Raw genomic sequence first — 19,762 nt, 5'->3', positions numbered from 1 at the left:
TCTTTCCAGTTCTTGTGAAGCCGTTATCTCGGCAAACGCCTTGAGGACGTGTCTTCAAATTTGGTGCAAGCGTTCGGTTTATACTCGAGAATTAACTGATGAGAGTTGGTTGCTCTGAAGTTAAAGTCTCTGTGAACCTTCACTACATATGTTCTACGAATCAGACAGACGTGGCTGTAATCTCGTTGCAGAGGGCCTGCAATCATTATGCTATAGTACATCTCTTGCACATTAAATAGTAACACTTTACCCTAGACATCCGCTGTATTATCCTCAGGCAATCTCTGCTACACGTTTTTCTTGGGCGGCAGGTCAAATAATAATACTTTTTCAGTTTTATTTATTCAAAGCTGCACAGTTGGGTTGAGGTTGCCGTATAAATAATTACAATTTGTTGTAAGTTTTACTGTGACTAACAATCTTCCTTCTTCTTGCTCTGTGCATTAACTCAGCTCCATAAATTTCCTGCAGACCAACTAGAAAGTCCTTGCATTCCCGGACTTAAATGGAACAAATTAAAAGACGAGCATTTCTTTATTGATCGTCTTTTCTGTCTCCAGGATACATCGCTCCGTGGAGTGGTCGTTTCTACTCTCTCTGGGACACCGGGTAAGCCGTGCTGACCTTCACACTTTCTCTGTCGATGAAACACTTGTTCAGTCTAGTGTGTGTGTGTGTGTGAGTGTGTGTGTTTCCTGAGACTGCTATATACCCTGCTGCATCGTCCCAGGGGGAAAAAAACAGTAGAGCACGGGCTGCGTTGAACTATTGTCTTACTTCCAAAAAGCACCAGGCACCCTGTGTTCACCGAGCGCACCGCAACATGTTTGATATTTCAGCTCAGCCGATCAATCCGCCCCTCCCCGCCTCAGTTTGCTGACTAAAGCAGTATGGGGTGGTTTTTTTCTCCTTTGCTTTGGAGGCTGATACTAATTCCTTAATGTGCTGTGTGTTTTCTTTTTCCCAGCTGTAATCACAGAACACTTGAGAGAGAAATACTTAGGATTGCATAGAAACTGCTGTGTTAATGCCCATCGTGAATAAAGAGAGAGTACACAGATGAGAAGCCGAGTGCAAGAAAAGAGCATTACTCATCGCTCGTGCTAAATGTGTTCACATTTTACCACAAGCGTGAGGGGGAGCTAAATTATCTCTTTTTCCTCATAAGTCTGGAGTTAATCAGGAGGATCTATTGTATAATTTGTCTCTACACTCCCAGAGCGCCCAACTCGACATGAATTACATCCCGTCTGTCTCGCCCTCCTCCTCCGTTTCTGTCCTCCTCCCATTGCCCTCCCTCCTTCCCCTCCTTCCGCAGATACGCCAAGATCCACATCCCCATCATAGCGTCGGTGTCGGAGCACCAGCCGACGACGTGGGTGTCCTTCTTCTTCGACCTCCACATCCTGGTCTGCACCTTCCCTGCAGGACTGTGGTTCTGCATCAAGAACATCAACGATGAACGCGTGTTTGGTAGGAGAAATAAAGAAATGTATATAAAACGTATGAGTGTAAAAAGCCAGTTTCCACTGAGTCATGGAGTTAGTTCGCAAACAGAAATTCAGGTTCATGATACGACCACCATTTTTAATGGTTTCTCAGAAATCAAGGTTTCAGCCATGCAAACAGAATGACTGTGTCAGCCATCTTGGTTCAAATTAAATCAGCTATTGCATGAATTGCTCCCCTGACTTTTTACTATACCTTCAAATGTCACATTTGTGGCTTTAAATGAAATCCAGAGGATGCTTTTTAGTAACAATAGTTCCAAATAGACACGATCCCCTGAGGATTAATTGTAAAATTATTGGGTGGTTACTTAACTTTTCCTTTAGCTTTAATTTGTCCAATATATTTTTTGGTTCATTAAAAGAAATACCTCCAAAACTAATGACTAATGACTTTGTGTTTACTGCCAGTTAGCAACACGCTAACAGGCTAATGGTGAACACGGTAAACAACTGCTGCCTTTAAAAGGAACTTTAGAGCCGGTGGTTATAACATGGGAAGTTGTGCACACACTTCCTGTTAAAGTGATAACATCAGCCGTTAAGTCGTGAAAATGACACGCCAGGGTAACAGTTTTGCAAAATAACAACCAGGCTAGTTAATGTAGGAAAGGATGAGACTGATGGAAATGACGACAAGAAAGTTCTTGTACATGATTAAATTACTGTTAAGTCATAATCCAGCTAAACTGTCTCTGAAGACGTCAACGACTCTGACCTTAACAGAAATTTCCACATTAGAGGTTTTGAACTTGACAAGAGCTCAAAGCAGCAAACACATCAAAGCTTCACATCAAATCGGTTTTATTTGCCGTGTGTATTTGGCAAATGTGAAAGGAATTTGTTCTTTGTATTTAACCAGTGAGACCTGCGAGGTGCCAAATGAGCAGTTTGGTCAGGTTTGAGGTGCAGGAACCAGTGATCATCACACACTCGAGAGTCTAAAACGCTTAATCGCTGTAGTTTATTGGAACAATGTTCAACAGTGGGCGATTTCATCTAAAATGAAAAGGAAAGTGAGTTCAAACTGGGGCTGCGTAGTATTTAATTTATAATCTCAGAAGCGTCGTTTTTGTGCTTCTGCCAGCTGTTACTGTCACGGAACAAAATTTCAAGCTCCGTTGTTTCTTTCTGAAATGCATCTTGGAAAAAAAACAAAAAAAAAAAACATAAACTTTTAATTAAGTTAAAGAGTCTGTCAGACGAATGGAGCCTCTAAATGCTCCAACCCTCAAGCTGTGCACGGAGAAAATAAATGGTGACGTTTACTTTCGGAGCGAGAGGCTCCTCAAACGGCTCATTCATCATCAAAACTCATTCATTATTTATAGGTTCACCTGGGATGGTCCTTTAATTACTGATTACTCTGTTGTTACTCTCCTCTATTTGATGATCTGTGATTAACATGCAGCATTTGTAAACAGAATATAAACCACGTTGCACATACGTCAGAGCGACTCCCGGTCCGAGTTACATCCACGTCAGTAGAGCGTCTCTGAGTTTTCAAACAGCTTGAGCGAGAGGGAAGTTCTTTAAACAAAACTTTTCTGTTTACACAAAACGACGGCCAGGATCAAGGGCAGAGAACCTTTGAGCGCTAGAAGGACTCCTTCAGCAGTCTGTTTTCTCCCTCAGACTTAATTAACCAATTACAGCTATTGATTAGCCATGCACCTGTTGAGCTGGGTCGGCACTTTTCAAGGACAAAGTGCAGCCAGTGCTCTCTCTATTTAGGTGCTTGCGCTCTGCAGAGCTAACCTAGACTGATTATGCTGTGAAACCCTAATAACCCAATTCTCCTTTTCATGTTTTTATCACCGTCTCCTTTATGTTCTTGCCGTCTTTATCCTTGCCTGCTTTGTTTTCCCTCTCTCTCACGCGCCACTTTCTCCTCCGTCTGCCTTCCAGTGGCCCTCTACGCCATCAGTGCGGTCTATTTTGCCGGGGTGATGGTGCGTCTGATGCTGACGCTGACTCCGGTGGTGTGCATGCTGTCGGCGGTGGCGTTCTCCAGCGTCTTTGAGCACTACATGGGAGACGACACAAAGAGGGAGAAACCCCCTGCGGAGGACAGCAGCGACGAGGACGACAAGAGGAATTCTGGGAATCTCTATGACAAGGTAAACTAAGAGTGGAACAACAAAAGCAATCTAATCCACAGTGGCGAGTTCACGCACAAGCTCCTTACGCATTTCGTGGGGTTTGGATCAATCGGTTGCATGTTTATCAGCTTCCCTCGTCACTCCCCACCAGTTTGGGTAAACTGTGATTCAACTGTGATTCAGCTGTAACGGTTTGATTCGCCTGCTGTAATTTTTAGCCGCTTCACTTTAGTCACTGCTGAGTAAATCTGCGGCGTTGTCGGTTCCAGTCAAGCATGCATTCCTAGAATATCTTTCTAAATGAAATCACGGCTCAAGGAACAAATGCTTGCAAACACAAATGCTTGTAAAATTGCAAATATATAAAATATCTTGAGTTTGTAAAGCATTTGAGATTGCACACTTAACATGCTGCTTTAAGCAGTTTATAAAGAGGCATCAACCTGTCGTGGTTACGGAGAAGTTTGGGACTGAAGCTGTGAATTTATTGAAGTCACATTTGGTTAGTTTATTAGCTGGCCTACTTAATTAAGCTTTCTTTATTCAGTATATCTAACCAAGATCACTGTCTCCTTTAAAAGAAACCTGTGGACACATCACATATATGATTTTAAAGTCACAAATACCAGCAGTTTCATTCATCATTAGTTTGTTTTGCCGTTTATTCCTATAATTAGTTTTATAGTACTTCTGTTTACGAGAGTCCGACCAACAGAAGTTGTCTTTTTGCATCTCCTTTAACATCTCTTTAATGGCGGCAATATAATGTCATTATGCTCAACTACTTTTGCAGCATTTCAAGTGTGAGAGGAAGTAACAGAGTGTGTTAATATTGTTCCTCCTCTGCAGGGCTGTGTTTATAATTTTCAGCAGCTATAAAAAGAACATTAACTCGTCACCGGGTTCATCTCACAATCCTCAGCGATGCGTCCTCGCGCGGGAACAAAAACAAAAAAAAAAAAGATAGAGGATGCTCTAAAATACTTCCCTCAATAAGTTCCGTTAATAATTAATCCCACCTCAATAATTCATGCTGGTGGAAAGCTTCAGCCTGTGCCGTCGGATCACGTGTAGTGTTTGTCTCCCCCTGCAGGCGGGTAAGGTGCGGAAGCATGTGTCGGAGCAGGAGAGAGCAGAGGAGGGTCTGGGTCCGAACATCAAGTCCATAGTCACCATGCTGATGCTGATGCTGCTCATGATGTTTGCCGTGCACTGCACGTGGGTCACCAGCAACGCGTACTCCAGCCCCAGCGTGGTGCTTGCGTCATACAACCACGACGGGTAAGAGCTCCGCATAAGCCTGATAAGGATGTCAAATGACATGCAAGGAATAGAGCAACATCCCCTGTAGCTGTTTATAATGCAGGAGGATACATTCCTCCACCTTGGATGCAAATGAGCACGTATGCAGGATGGAGTGCGTTCATGTATATTTCATTAGTTGTGTGTGGAAATATTGATAAATGAACCTGTGAGCTTTAATCTAATTGTTTAACTTTCTAGGTCAGATAAAAACATCCGTGGACCGTCACTGAATTTACAAAAAGCTCATTTATTATTCCCTCTGAGGTTCTTTTACAGCAATGATAATTCTCTCAAAGCACAGAGGAGGAAATATTGACGGCCAATACTAAATGGTAGACGCAAGCTCTCATACTTTTATTAATGACGGTACGGAAGACAGTGGTTTAGTCGTGCTCTTTTTCTCTCGCATGTATACAACCACACACTCAAGCATAAACGCACACGCAGGCATAATATGATTCCCATACGTAGAGTTAATTGGTTGCCTGGCTTTGTGTCTGCTCCCTCTGCTCGAGGTGAACTCGAGTCACAAACATTGAAAGTGCAAGATTATAAGCGGAGGCTCTATTTTCAGCTGTTGTCGCCCTCCTGATCCAAAGCCTTGACTGAAATATTAATACCCTGTCAACGTGGTTTACCTTTTTTCTCCCCCTTTGTTAGGTCGCGCAACATCCTGGATGACTTCAGGGAGGCCTACTACTGGCTGAGGCAGAACACAGACGAGCACGCGCGGGTCATGTCGTGGTGGGACTACGGCTACCAGATAGCCGGCATGGCCAACAGGACCACGCTAGTGGACAACAACACGTGGAACAACAGTCACATCGCGCTGGTGCGACCTCTTTCCTTCCTGTCTTCGTCTCTTTGCTCTGTTCTCGTTTTTTTTTTTTTTTTTTACTCATGGATGCTTCCATATACGGAGAAACAAATGATTTCCTCCACCAGCCGCTGCATGATTACCAAGCGCCTCTGTGAATTTTTCATGTAATTGCCACATTGTATAAAAACCGCTCCATCCAACACGCCAGATAATCTTATTTGCTTAAACTTTTCCGATTGAATTTGCACTGTAGGGGGGTTTCAGTTAATTGCCGTCAGATTCTTTGGGTTTGATTTATTTTTTTTTCCCCTTCTCTTTCTGCTGCCGAATGTTTTTGTGTTTTAGTCAAGTCTGTTAAAGCCCTCCAGCTTTCCTCTCTCTCTCTCTCTCTCTCTCTCTCTCTCTCTCTGTCTCTCTCTCTCTCTCTCTCTGTCTCGCTTTCTACCTGGCGCCTGTTGTCTTCTCCTGCATCTGTCCGCGAGAAATGCAATTACAGGAGGACGGATGATGGATCTGTGTTTGATAATTCCCCTTTTTTGCCACTTCTGTGCTGAATGTCTTACAGAGCAGGAGACTCCCAATTAAAGTGTGACTTGCCATTCATCACGGCTGTTTTTTTTTTGTTTGTTTTTTTTTTTAGGTGGGGAAAGCCATGTCTTCCAATGAGAGCGCGGCGTACCAGATCATGAGGTCCCTGGATGTGGACTACGTGCTGATCATCTTCGGAGGCGTCATCGGCTACTCGGGCGACGACATAAACAAGTTTCTGTGGATGGTGAGGATAGCAGAGGGAGAGCACCCCAAGGACATCAGGGTGAGTGTGTGACGGTAGCAGCTACCTGTAAATGAAGCTGCAGTGTTCTCCGAGAAGAAATGCAGGAGGCACTTACAAATCAATATCTTCTCTTAAAGGAAGAAACAAATCCAATTTTTCATAGTTTTGGAGCGCAATTATGTCTTAAGTGTGTCTAGAGGCCCACAAAATATGACAAACTCCTTTAGTTTATTTTTTTTCTCCCTCAATTTAAAGAGTTTCTCTTTCAGGTTTATAGCCCTTAAGAGACATAACTATGGCCTTAGCCCCGGTCACGACTGGTCCAAGGGTAAACAGTTGGACATGTGCATTTTTGTTACCAGCAGCATACCAGCCTTATGCTTCTCTTGTCTGTATTTTCGCAAGGGCATCCCTGGCATTGAGAAGAAGGGTGCACCTCGCTTCCTGAAAGGGGGACATGGATAGAAAGGACTAATTTGCATTTAAAGATACAGACACAGAGGCAGAGGTTGCGCTAGACTTTCTTGTTGTCTGTCATTTTGACTGACGCCGGGCATACACTGTGCGTTTGTTGGCTCATTTTGAGACGATTTGCCACTCGTGCGACAACTTTTTGAATAGAATTTCGGCTCAATCGCGTGTCGTGCTTCGTGCAGTATACGTGGGGTAACGAGGAGAGATTAACACCTCATTTTGGAGCTCCCGATCACAAATCGTGTGCTCGCAAGAAAATCAAACTTGTTTGAAATCCTGGTCGCTCCTCATGAAGGTATCGCACAGTAGCAGCAGTGCCGCGAGCCGATTTGCCTCAACCTCTCGCACGGAGCATGCGCGATCGCTGAAGTTACGTCAAAACAACTTCGATGTGCGTCTCCCACATCCCTCGTCCCGGGTTCCTCTTCTTCTTCTACTTCTTTTTGCCGTTGCAGTTCCGGATACAAAAGTCCGACGTGTGGTATATGGACGGTACAGTGTGAGCAGTCAAGTCGCATCAGAGCATCAGGCCGTATGGTGTGAGAACGTGATTCGTAGGCTGTGAACTTTTGAACTCAGCGATCTAGTCGTGCAGTTTGAGATGGAGCTGAATCAAAGGATTTAAAATATCTTACAGTGTATGCCCGGCCTGACAGGGTCATAAAAATCCTGTCATAATCTATTTTTACTCATCACTTTAATTTTTTAAAATGATAATAAAGACATATTCGATAGCATTTAATTTTCATTAAAGTTTCATTAACTTTAAGCACTTTTTTCAGAACAGTATTGACTTTAAATGGTTAAAAAAAAAAAGTTTCGGCTGCCGACACGTCTTGTCCGTACTCGGAACGGGACTGCTGGCGCTAACAGCTCTTAGATGGTAACGTAGGGTTGAAGTGCTTCAGTGGTATGCAAATTCCATTTTGGTGTCCATTAGCTGCATAGACATATACATATATACATATATATTGTATATATGTCTATGGTCAACGGTTAGCCGAGCTCTGATGTGTGCATCAGTATAATCGGTGTACCAGGAAATCATGCACTGACAAAAGTTCCACGATGTTTGGAATGCAAACTGCGATTAGAGACGAGAGCCAAGTAATAACGTCACTCGCCACCAAGTGGTCAGGGGTGTGAATTGCAGTCTGTCAAAATGACGGATGGCCTTCAGATTTTTCCATCACAGTTTTAAAAAAAACGGTCAATGATGGAAAATATTCGGTTAACGCGACCCCTGCACAGAGGCAGCAGAGATGATCGGGGCTGTAGGCGTGGTGGAATGAGCGACCTGTGAGCTATTTTGCGCTAAAACTTAAAAGACACCTTCAAAGGACAGATTTATATTAATTTGGGGAAAAAGTGGTCAAATGTGGGACCTTTAAAATGTCACTTTTACTTTAACGAAGACCAGAAATACGATTAGTTCCTAGGATGCATTGACAAGATCTGTTATAAATGACTTGGTGTCGCCACTGCATATACTTTTATCAACATTGGTTGCAAATGCTGGTTTCATTTTATGTCACTTTCATTGTTTTGCTCTTTTGGCTCAATCCTAGCAACTGAATTTATACAAACAAAGAAAAGTGAACGTGAGTCTCCTGGACAAATAGGACAGTTTGCAAGCATCTGAATGGAAAAATCTAATTATGGATGCTCGACTGCCAGTTTATTAGATACGCTCGGATAAAACTAATTCAGCAGTCCTGCGACAAATCCTTCAGAATTAGTTTGAAACGGTTTTGCCTGACACTCACTGGTACTTCTAGTGTCTTATTCTTATTCATATTCAGGAAAAAAAAATAGTTACAACCACGGTGTGTATCACCTGATTACTATTTAATGACAATCTACAGAAATAGGACCCACACACTTCAGTTTCACTCTCGAGTTCGCTTGCTGATGTGTCAGGCGCTCTTGCTTAGATGTTACCATAGTTACCAAATGATTTGCATAAGTACATGGTTAGCTTGAACTGAACCAAACAGGTTAGGTGTAAAAAAGAAAAAAAAAAATAAGGAGCGGTGACGGCTACAAAAACACATCGAAGCCTAAATTACGGTCATTTAGTTTTATGCGTGGCAGAGATCTGCATGCTATTGTTGAACACCAATCGAGCTCAGATTAGCTGCTTTCAAACTAGCAGGGAGACGTTTTTATCTTTGAACAACTTGTCAATATAATGTTTTTTTAAATGAAGCAGGCTGCAGATCTTGTCGTGCCTTTGTCCTCTTGCAGATTATTTTTTGCGAGCATGCTTTTTAATTATTTTCCCCTATGAGCTCTTACCATTTAATCCACGGTGCAGCTAAATACCCTCTACAGTACTCACACTTCCTCCCTCCTTATCTTCTTCAGGAGAGCGACTACTTCACGCCTCAGGGAGAGTTCAGAGTGGATAAGGCCGGTTCTCCAACTCTGCTCAACTGCCTCATGTACAAGATGTCCTATTATCGATTTGGTGAGATGCAGGTGAGTTGAAGCTTCAGTTTAAACATTGTTCTAACGGGTAACATCACTAAAAACATCCCTACCCTCAGCTAAGGTTACGATCCACTGCGTAGGAACAAATACTGTGTTCCTGCTCCGTGTCAAGATCAGAAAGTAACAAGCAGCTGCCGTCACCAAAGACCTGCAAAGCTCCACCGCTGCATTTTATGCAGTATGCAGCCCTCCCAGAGAATAACGAGCAGCTGCCTCCGCTAAAGGTGTAAAACTTCCTGCTACTGTATCTTTAAAGCGGAGCTGGCTGACTGACAGGCAGGCAGGCAGGCAGGCAGGCAGGAAGAAGAGAGGCGGGGGTTTAAGGAGGTGCCTTGGGGATCTAGTGGAGTTCGGAGAGGGGGTGTTAGGAGGGAAAGAAAGGCTGTTGGAGGAAATATGAAGCTTTTGGTGGAAGCTTTGAAATGTGCCACGGCCACATCTGGCAGGCTGCAGAAGGAGACATGAGAGGGATCCTCTTTATTTAATTATTTTTTTGGTGCCAGGTGCTTGCATCCTCGTTGTATATGTGGCCTGGGCAACAGCTCAGCGGAGATGGGTAAAATCGATGCAGCCGCCATCCGCAGACAGACAGCCAAAGCTGTGTTGTAGCTCGCAGCGCTGGTTCTGTGTAAAGAGCTGGAGAGACTGAGGCACAGAAGGAGATGAAGGACAGGATGGAGTCACTCCAGTGTGGGAGGGAGGAGGAGAGGAAAAAAAAAAATAGAGAGGAGCGGATTAGGTTTATGGAAACAAGATGTGACAGAAAAGGAAACGGAGGCTTGGAGGACATCAAGAAGACAATACGTGGAGAGGGGTGAAACATAGTACAGGGTAGTTAGGGATGCAGTTTGTTGAGCTAAGGGAAGATTAAACTATAATACAATACAGAATATCCCCAACACATGTATGTCCTTAAATGACAACTAATAATAGCAACAGACTCTGCGTCAGTGGCTAATAATAATCTAACATTTCATACCCGTTGTCCTCTGACGTCGCCTGAAGGCCGAGAGGAGACGCTCTCAGTGGGAAGGTGGTACACAAAAGGAGAGTGACAACAAGAGGAAATATGAGAAAAAAACACACAATAGAGGCCAGGTAGATGGAGGCTACGGCTTTGAGAATAGAGGTGACAGATGTGAGAGGGACGCCGTAACGGTATCAAGAGTCTCAAGGATGAGCAATCAAGAGCTTTTAGAGCAGAATAATGGGGACAAGAGGTCGTAAGTGGCTCGTACGCTGCGTGATAGGATCGTCGCCAGAGGACAGACGCTGCATCCAAGCGCTATCAAACTGATGGTTGATGTTTTTTCGTTGGGTTTAAATTGATTTATGTGCTTTTTTTCCCTCTGTTTTCTGTGTGCTGGGAATTTGTTTATTTGATAACGGGTCGTCATTAGCGCAAAATTGCAACCAGCAGTCGTTTAGATTACCTTAAAGTGGAAACAGCTACCCTGCCTTTGTCCAAAAATACACCTAGAATGAATGAATGAACGTGTAAAAGAGTAAGGCTAGATTCTGCCCTGTTTCCAGTCTCTCTGCTAAGCTAAGCTAAGCTAACCAGCTGCTTATGTTTAGTATTAATTATAAACTATTTCTTAGAGCAACAGCTGCTTGACAATCAGTCAAATAACAACCACCGCGCTCTTCCTTTTTCTCCCCAGCTGGACTTCAGGACGCCGCCCGGCTTCGACCGGACGCGCAACGCGGAGATCGGCAACAAGGACATAAAGTTCAAGCACCTGGAGGAGGCGTTCACTTCAGAGCACTGGCTGGTCAGGATCTACAAGGTGAAGAACCTGGACAACAGAGAGCCGCTGGACCACAAGCTGCGCAGCTTAGTGCCCAAGCAGAAGTACACCTCCAAAAAGGTAACGGGGGGGGGGAAACGTGTCCTGTCCTTATTTTGGTTATTCTGGAGTGTTCACCAATCAGCCACAACATTATGACCACTGACAGGAGAAGAGAATAACATTGACCATCTTGTGACAATTCAGTGTTCTGCTGGGAAACTTTTGGACCTGGCATTCATTCGTGTGGATGTTACTTAGACATGTAGCACCCACCTAGACCAGACCAGGCACCCCCACCCCGTAGCAATGACACTCCTTGATGGCAGCAGCCATCCCCAGCAGGATGCAGCCTGACACAGACACACACACACACAAACGGTTTGGGAACAACTAAAAAAAAAAACATGAAGAACAGCACAAGGTGTTGACCTGGTCTCCAAATTCACTAGATCCCAAACTGATCAAGTATCTGTGGGATGATCCACAGAGGCCCCTCCCCTCAAAGCCCCCCCCCCACTAACAACATTGTGTTGCCAGACACCACACGACACCCTCAGAAGGCCCATGTCCATTCTCTGATGAGTCACAACTGTTTTGGAGGCACAGGGGAGACCTACACGATATTAGAAAGGTGGTCATAATGTTATGGCTGGTCAGCGTATGAGTCTATTTGCACATAACGTGTAGATGTTTTTTCTCTGTATACAATCTATTGAAGTTGACTGATCATGTGATTAGATGCAGATTAAAAGTCACATAACAAGTGATTCCAAGTTAATTATTTAAATTAATTTATTAATTATTTTCTCTCCAGACCGCCAAGAGGAAGCGAGGACACATCAAGAACAAACTTGTCCTGAAGAAGGGCAAGAAGCTCCAAAACAAAAAATAACGGCGACGACGACGAACTCTAGGAAAACAAACAAACAAATGCGAAGAAACCTCTAACAACCAATGAAGAAGAACACGGGGGCGTTTGCCAGGCACCTGGTCTCGAGCGCTTCCCGTTGGAGCGCCCTCTTGTGTCGAGGGAGTGTCATATCGGGGCTAGCTCCAGAATTGTTGTCCTGTTTTATCCTGAGGACGTTCGTCTTGCTTTTCTTTCTTTCTTTTTTTATTTTTGTTTGTTTTCTTTTATTTTTGTCCTCCTCCCTTCCGTTTCTTTTAATTCTCCGTTTGTTTACTGCGTACTTGAATGTGTGGCAAGGCATAGGGCTGCTCTCCTCGTTTTTTTTCGCGTCGATTAATTTTTTCGTGGTGTGTTAATTAACTGCTTGTCGGCACAGGGATCGGGTGAAAGGAGGAGGAACTGGGAGGAGACTAGGAACATTTGCACCAAAGACCCATCCACCTTGCTCCGTGGCACATGTGAACTGTGTGAGTGAGGACGCTGAGGACTTTGTTCCTGACACGTGTACAGAGGACAGTATGCGGTATGGAGGAACCGTCACCGTCTAGGCACAACCCACCTGTAATATTAACCTTTCTATCGTCATCGTCTTGCATCTGGCTCCCTGATCCTTATTTTTCAACAGATTCTTTAGCAAAGAAATTGGCCTGATATGTAAATATATTATGTAAAGAAAATGTCTAAAAGGATGGTAATATATTGGATTATTGTGGTGAATTTTAAATATGCAGTTCTTGATTTCCTCTTGATTTCTTCTGTGTGATTGTTTTGTTTTTTGTACGACGGCGGCGGCGGCGGCGAGTAGAACAGTGAATGCAATAATCCTTGTACAGAGGGGCTTTGAGATCTTGTTGAAAGAGTGAATCTGAATGTGAATTTTTACACCTCCTCCCCCACCTTTTTTCATAAATTGGATTAGATTGTACTACATTTCTGCTGCTAGGGTTTTAAAAGACGGAAGCAAGAGTCTTTTGTGTGTGTGTGTGTGTGTGTGTGTGTGTGTAAAAAGTAGTGATAATAAATTAGGCCTCCCTTCCTGCAGGGGGAGCTCTCTGCGTTCGAGCGAGCAAAGCCTAGTGCCTCATCGATGGTCATTATTATCACCTTTTTTCTTTTCTTTTTTTTTTCTCTTTTTTTAATTCGTGACTACTTTTGTTGAGCTCATCGTTGTATCAGTAAGTCGGGGCGACTGTTTTCAACCAGAGTGACACGTTGGAAACTGGAAATGTTCTAAACGTCTGGTGATAGACTGGTGAACTGTGAAGGAGGGTAGTTAGCTGTTGGTATACAGGCACTGAAACTAGACAGGACGAGTGAGAGGCTATTAACGGACTTCCATCTCTGCCTGGAACGGATCCGTGAGAGGAACGGACAAACTAACAAACGTCTTTAAGGTCTCTAAAGCTGCGTCCCAATTCTGTTCTGTATACTCGGCCTGCTGCTGCTGTAAACATGCATGTAAAACCCCACGAAATACCCATTATAGTGTTTAAATTTATTGTTTTAGTCCACAAATTAACCAGTATTTGTAAAAACAGAACCGTATCAACATTTAAAAAGCAAATATTTAGAGTTTTTTTCTTTATAAATTGATAATTAAGAAACATTCAATAGTTTCTTCAGTCACTTAATTTCATTAGCAACTTATGGATTAGTTTCTTCATTAATGCATCAAATAAATTGTCTGTAAAATGTCAGAAACCATAAAAAAATTATAATAATTCTCCAGTTTCCTGCAGACTAGTTGTCACTTTTTGTTTGAGCAGCAGTAAGATTCAATTTATAAAAAGCGTTAAACCGTCAAGGAACTGAAAACTGCAGAAATTGTTTGTTTTTTTCCTAAAAATTTGTTGACATAGTTGAATTAGCAGTTATTGTAAAATATCTCTAAGGAGGCATCCTCACCGTTTTGCCCAGACTTTCCAAAGTAACACTTTTAAAACTTAAAATCAGGTGTAGTATAACAAATAAATAACTTTTTGACTTTTGACCCAAAGTATAGGCAACACTGGAGACTACATATCCCAGTATGCACCTGTTTTATTTAGATTTTTGTCTCACAGCTTCACGCTTTAGTAAGTGGACATACTATCTGGTTTGTTCGTGGTGTTTTTTTGTTAAGGATTAAATTGTTGGGGAGAATTTTTTTTTAAAAAAAGCATCAAAAATAAAATTAAAAAATGTCCAACACAGTTTCCTACAGTTAAGTTTCAGGCTAAATCTTAATAATATTTAATGTGATACTCTCCCAAGGCCAAAAACTCACATTTCTGTATTAATTTTTTTGCTTGATCTTCCTCATGCTTGCGTTAGTTTGCGCTCTAGTATACAGGATACAGTTGGGACACAGCTCTAATGTTCGGTAACCTTTGTCTTCTTATTCTATGGGCACTGCACTGTTCTCTGTTGGGGTTCTTCAGACGCAAAAAAAAAAGGAGTTTTTCTATGTGCACGCTTCAGTAATTATTATTTTTATTTTTTATTTTTTATCAAATAAGTGACACATCAAAAGACTTAACACATCACACGGTTGTACTTGTTTTGTCACGTCTCACAGGAAGTGACTTTTATTAGTATCGGTTTAAGTTCTTCTTCTTCTTTTTCTTGAAAATGTTTGACTCACTTTGTTCTCTCTGCTTTTGATCTCCTCTGTGTCACCACCCGAGGCTTCAGACCTTCGACACGATGCCACATTGTTATTCCGCCTAAAAAAAAAAAAAAAATTCTTAAAAACCGCGTCGCGTCCTTTGGTTTCTCTTCGGTTTGACAAGAGAGGACAGAGTTCAGACTAAGCCTTAATGTGATGTACAGTTTGTTGCCCTCTTTATCCATTTTGTGTTTTGTTTTGTTTTTAAATCCAGACCGACGGAACAGTTCCTTCCTCTGCTAAGTTTACTCATTTCTTAGTAGCTCAGTGCTGTCTGTCTGTCTGTCTCATTATTGTTTGATGCAGTCCCTCCCTTCTCGTCTCTGTCCCCTTCAGAGTTTACATTTTTACATTGATGTTCTGTTCAGCCATCTTTAAATATACACTTCAATGAAAAAACGCCGGTGTACGTTCTTCTTATTCATCATTTGTCCTCTGCAGAGCTGATATTGTGATATTGAACCAAGGTGAATGCAAAGTGAACCACTTGATGGCAGCATTAGCCTCTGGATGAAGACTTCTGCAACTGTATGTAGAGAGAAAGGGTTGGTGGTGGTGGGATGGAGAAACCACTGGGTGAAATCTCTCCTTCAGCAAATAACCATCTGGTATAGTTTATTATGATCTTCAGTAAGACTCTTTACCTCCAGTTTCTCCAGGGGAAACTAAATCACTGGGAAACGTCCTATTGTGATACATGTTAAGCAGGATAATACTGAGTGTGTTTGGCACCTTTACCTCTCAAAAGATAAAATATGTTTATAGCAAAAATAGCACCAGAAAGAAAATGAAGATTTTAATTATTAGTGATGGTGATGCAGTGAATGTTTTGGCTCCAAGATAAAAATCTTGGTTTCCTAAGATAAAAACTTTGGACTGAGCTTTACTAGGTGGTTTAGTTTTCATCATTCTAGTCTTATGAGCTGTAGGCAACAAAGTTCATGAACAATAGATTTAATTTTAATTACAAAAATATGTACCAGACCTTTCAATGTGAAGGTTTCACGTGTCCCACCGCCCTCTGGTGGATTAATGATGTCATAGCAACGATGTCTAAATTAATCTAAAACATAACACTGGTGTTACTGTACCATATTCCTTCTTTCTATAATGATGTAATACTGGCAGATAGTTTTTTCTAGCTACGTTATCGGTCATCGTTTTATTCTACTACCATGTTAAAGGGAAACTACTGTTTTTTACAACCTGGACCTTATTTCTGGCGTAAAATACGATCATTTACTCACCCATATAACTTTGGTGTCATTTTTAGTCCTTCAAAAGATATTTAGCTCCACCGGAGCGTCGCGTATGTCCATATAGTGGGAGTGACTGGGGCACCGAAACACAGCCTCTAAATAACGCATTATCTGCAAGAAGATATTTAGATCCAGCGGAGCGCCACATATATCCATATAGTGAGAGTGACTGGGGCACCGAAACGCTCTAAATAACTCCAGACTAGCACTAGCATATATCATAACAAAATATCAGTGAAATGAACGAGTTTCCCGCAGATACTGCGTTATTTAGAGGCTGCATTTCGGTGCCCCATTCACTCCCACTATATGGATATACGCGGTGCTCCGCTGGATCTAAATATCGTCCAAATGACACCAAAGTTATATGGGTGAGTAAACGATCATATTTTATGCCAGAAATAAGGTCCAGGTTGTAAAAAAAACGGTAGTTCCCCTTTAACCTGATAGCATGTTGGATGTTTAAATTCAGTTGTTTGGCAAATCTTCACCAAGTAGTGTTTAGCATGTATGCAGTAGTTAGCCTGTTAGCATGTCTAAATTATTTAGCCTGTTACTACAATTTGCTAATTCTGTTAGCGTGTGTTCAGTGAATATGGTCATCATCAGTGCGAGATGTGTTTGTTGTTGGTGGAAGAAAAAAAAGGAGCAGGCAGATATGAGTCTTATCGTGAAGCTACGCTAACAGCATGGCTAAAGAGGAGGTGACACCTGAGGGGTTTTGAAGGTCCTCTACCTGAGGAGAGGATTTAGTTTCAATGCAAACATCATGAAAAAGTCATTTAGTTTAAAAAAGGTAGAAGGTCTTTATTAATGTACAGTTCTTTGTTTATCCACAACCACCGTCTACTTGAGTGAGTCCAGATCTTCTCTGTGTGTGTGTAGCTGCTTGTTGGTTTCATGTAAGGCCAGTGTTATAAAAGAGCAATGAATATATATACCGTGATATATATTAAGACCATGTACTGACATGACGGAGGCTACAAACCGGCATCTGGACTAAAAGTACCAAATACAAAAATACGTTTAAAAATTAAATGAAAGGAGCGAAGGAGGAATTCATGATGATCAAAAAGATCTATCATTTAAATCCATGTTGTATTAGAAAGTTGGGCGTACAGTTGAACTGTGAAGTATACAGTAGCACGAACCGACAGATTGGCTCTTCTGTTCAACAGGCTTGTTATTTCCAGAGATTGTTATTCTGCCAGACCATCCTCTCATCTTCACACAGGCAACCTTCCCGCGACCCTCCGGATGTGAGAACACGGCTGTGTGTTTCTGCATCCATATTCATCACCACGCTGCAACCTAAAGAGAAGTGTTGGCTTCGGGAGGCGCAGTCTGTGTGTGTGTGTGTGTGTGCAGGCGCTGCCTAATTACACAAGTGTCATCGAAGGGGCATGGATACAAAACAGATTAGCAGACGTGGTGCAGGGAGTGTAGCCGCAAACAAACCGGAGTTTTGTTTTGGAGGAATGAATCATGGCCGGGACGGCTGAATAAGAGAGGTAGTAATGGGAGTCGTATGTTTGGCAGAGGTGACGAAATAAAAATGTACAACACGGGGAAGAAGCATACTGACTTTTAAAAATGTGCCTAAATACATTCATAGTGCAGACAAAACAATCAGGACTTTCTAATAGCTTGCTGTAATATACTGTATAATAATATATACGGACACATTATCATCTAATGTAGTACATATGTTCTGAGTTATCCTTAAATCTGTTTAGGTGACCTTGATTCCTGTAAAGCTCTGAGAGACCACCCTGATTGGTAAAAGCCACAAATATAAAATAGTCGATTTATTCCTAAATTGAAAGTGCTTTTAAAAAAACATTTACAGCTACAGTTTAACGTGTTACAGGAGACTCGATCCATTCTAGCGCTGACTAAACTAAAAAAAAAAAAAAAGCTCGGAACCAGACGTACTGATTAGTTAAAAACAAAACAAACCGGTGGCGGATGTTCGTTACTGTGCGTGTGCAAAAAAAGGCCTTGGCAAGGTGAAAAATAGAAATACTCTACTTTGAATAGTAATACTATCATTAACTGTATATATATATATGTATATAAAAAAACAAAATGTTCTTCTGTCCCGAGAGTCCCAGACCTCTTCTCCTGGTTACGACGGTGGAGATCCCTTTGGCACCTTTGCTAGTTTCCTGTGTGTCTCTCCAGAGTGTCGCTCAGTGAGTCTGAAGGTCTGTGGAGGATCTCTCCGTTATCGTCCATGAGGAAAGAGCGTTGTTCTGGTGTCAGGTCGACTTCCACAGCGGGTTATTGTAGATCCAACCGTCTCCCTGCACATGTGAGGAACCAAAAAAGTTAACTGTTATTTAAATCTAATAAATTAGACGAGAGGTGTCAGACTCGTTTTAGTTCAGGGGCCCTCATATAGCACTGTTTGACCTCAAGGCGTGACCTCAACCACTGCACTGCTGCCTCACAGCAAGAAGGTTCTGGGTTTGAATCCATGGTCAACTGGGGCCTTTCTCTGTGTTAGCCCTTAGATAGACTGGAGACCTGTCCAGGGTGTACCCCGCCTCTCGCCCAATGACAGCTGGGACAGGCTCCAGTTCCTCCAGAGGACAAGCGGTTACAGAAAATGAATGAATGACCTGCAATTTAGGCGCATCGCTGCCCCCTGCTGTTTAGTTCTGGGTTTGCAAATTCATGACGCTGGACAGACTGGTCACTCTAGCGGGCTGGTTTTGACCGGCCATATGTTTGATAACTCGGATTTAAACAGTCTACATGTACACCAGTACTCCACTAATAATCTGAATATTAGCCCGGTCGGATTAAAAATGCGACCTAATATAACCACCTCAATCTGCACAGACAGGTCTGATGGGAAGGAATTTTAAATTGGATTCAGGAGGCCGGTGTAAACCTTTAATAATGTGTGTTCAATAGTAAATATTATCTCCTAATAACCATGTAAACACTTGATCTGATCGTTTCCCTCTGGGTGAAATGAATATATTATTTCTGCACATGTTTAACCAACGTTTGCTGCTCATCAGCTGACATGAAGACAGAAACGTGGAAAAAGCAAAACAATAAATCATCTGTTCTTGTTTTCAAATGTGGAACTATTTGAGCTTCAGTCACCGTAGATCGTCTGGATGGACTTAGCTGGGATATTTCTGAAGAATCACTTTCTACTGATACTACTCAGAACAACTCAATTTTCTGTTTTGTTGTAGATTTTGCCAGAGAATAATTGTTTTTAAATTCTTTAGCATCCCCAGTGGTGAAGCCTTCTCTGCCGGCTTAAACTGTATCAAAATCCCTGACTTACATTTTAATATTTTCCCATTAATCTTATTAAATTATTCCCAGTAGCCTATTCTTTTCATTTCATGGCTCGTCTGTCTCTCAGTGGTGTGGTGCTTCTGGCAGCGTAACTTTGCATTAGAGCTTTTATCCGGTCATATTTCAGCCGTCATGTGTCGCCAGAGTCAAAGAAAAAAGGAAAGAAATCTGCCTGGGCCTTCACGATTAAAACTGCAGGCGGGATGAAAGGATGAGAAGACAGAAGGACGAGGAAAAGAACTTGACTTATATTCATGCTCTTATCCTTTAGAACCACCTCTCTACATGAATATGACATAAGGCCCGCTGATCTACTTCCTTCTGCTTTACAGTAGCATCTGTTTGCTCCATA

At 42.3% G+C, this 19,762-nt stretch overlaps 2 protein-coding genes across 3 annotated transcripts in view; one reads left to right on the top strand and one right to left on the bottom strand.

Annotated features, from left to right (window-relative positions):
- The window catches only part of LOC311501655 (dolichyl-diphosphooligosaccharide--protein glycosyltransferase subunit STT3B), a 78,630-nt gene extending 63,351 nt beyond the window's left edge, over positions 1 to 15,279 (top strand). The window contains exons 9-17 of the mRNA XM_084563611.1: positions 561 to 609; positions 1,319 to 1,473; positions 3,417 to 3,628; positions 4,704 to 4,891; positions 5,576 to 5,747; positions 6,376 to 6,549; positions 9,352 to 9,465; positions 11,142 to 11,348; positions 12,085 to 15,279. Coding sequence (XP_084419737.1) covers positions 561 to 609; positions 1,319 to 1,473; positions 3,417 to 3,628; positions 4,704 to 4,891; positions 5,576 to 5,747; positions 6,376 to 6,549; positions 9,352 to 9,465; positions 11,142 to 11,348; positions 12,085 to 12,162 — 1,349 coding nt within the window. The 3' untranslated portion in view covers positions 12,163 to 15,279. The remainder of the gene's footprint in view (positions 1 to 560; positions 610 to 1,318; positions 1,474 to 3,416; positions 3,629 to 4,703; positions 4,892 to 5,575; positions 5,748 to 6,375; positions 6,550 to 9,351; positions 9,466 to 11,141; positions 11,349 to 12,084) is intronic.
- A 1,464-nt stretch (positions 15,280 to 16,743) lies between these two features.
- The window catches only part of osbpl10a (oxysterol binding protein-like 10a), a 76,648-nt gene continuing 73,629 nt past the window's right edge, over positions 16,744 to 19,762 (bottom strand). For both annotated transcript variants that reach the window (XM_084563229.1, XM_084563230.1), the window contains one exon: positions 16,744 to 18,392. In XM_084563229.1, the coding sequence (XP_084419355.1) occupies positions 18,348 to 18,392 (45 nt within the window). In that variant the 3' untranslated portion in view covers positions 16,744 to 18,347. The remainder of the gene's footprint in view (positions 18,393 to 19,762) is intronic.

Source organism: Chelon labrosus, assembly GCF_963514085.1.
Source record: "Chelon labrosus genome assembly, chromosome: 16".
NCBI lineage: Eukaryota > Metazoa > Chordata > Actinopteri > Mugiliformes > Mugilidae > Chelon > Chelon labrosus.
The sequence above is the reverse complement of the archived record's forward strand: the minus strand, read 5'-3'. Positions and strand labels throughout refer to the sequence as shown.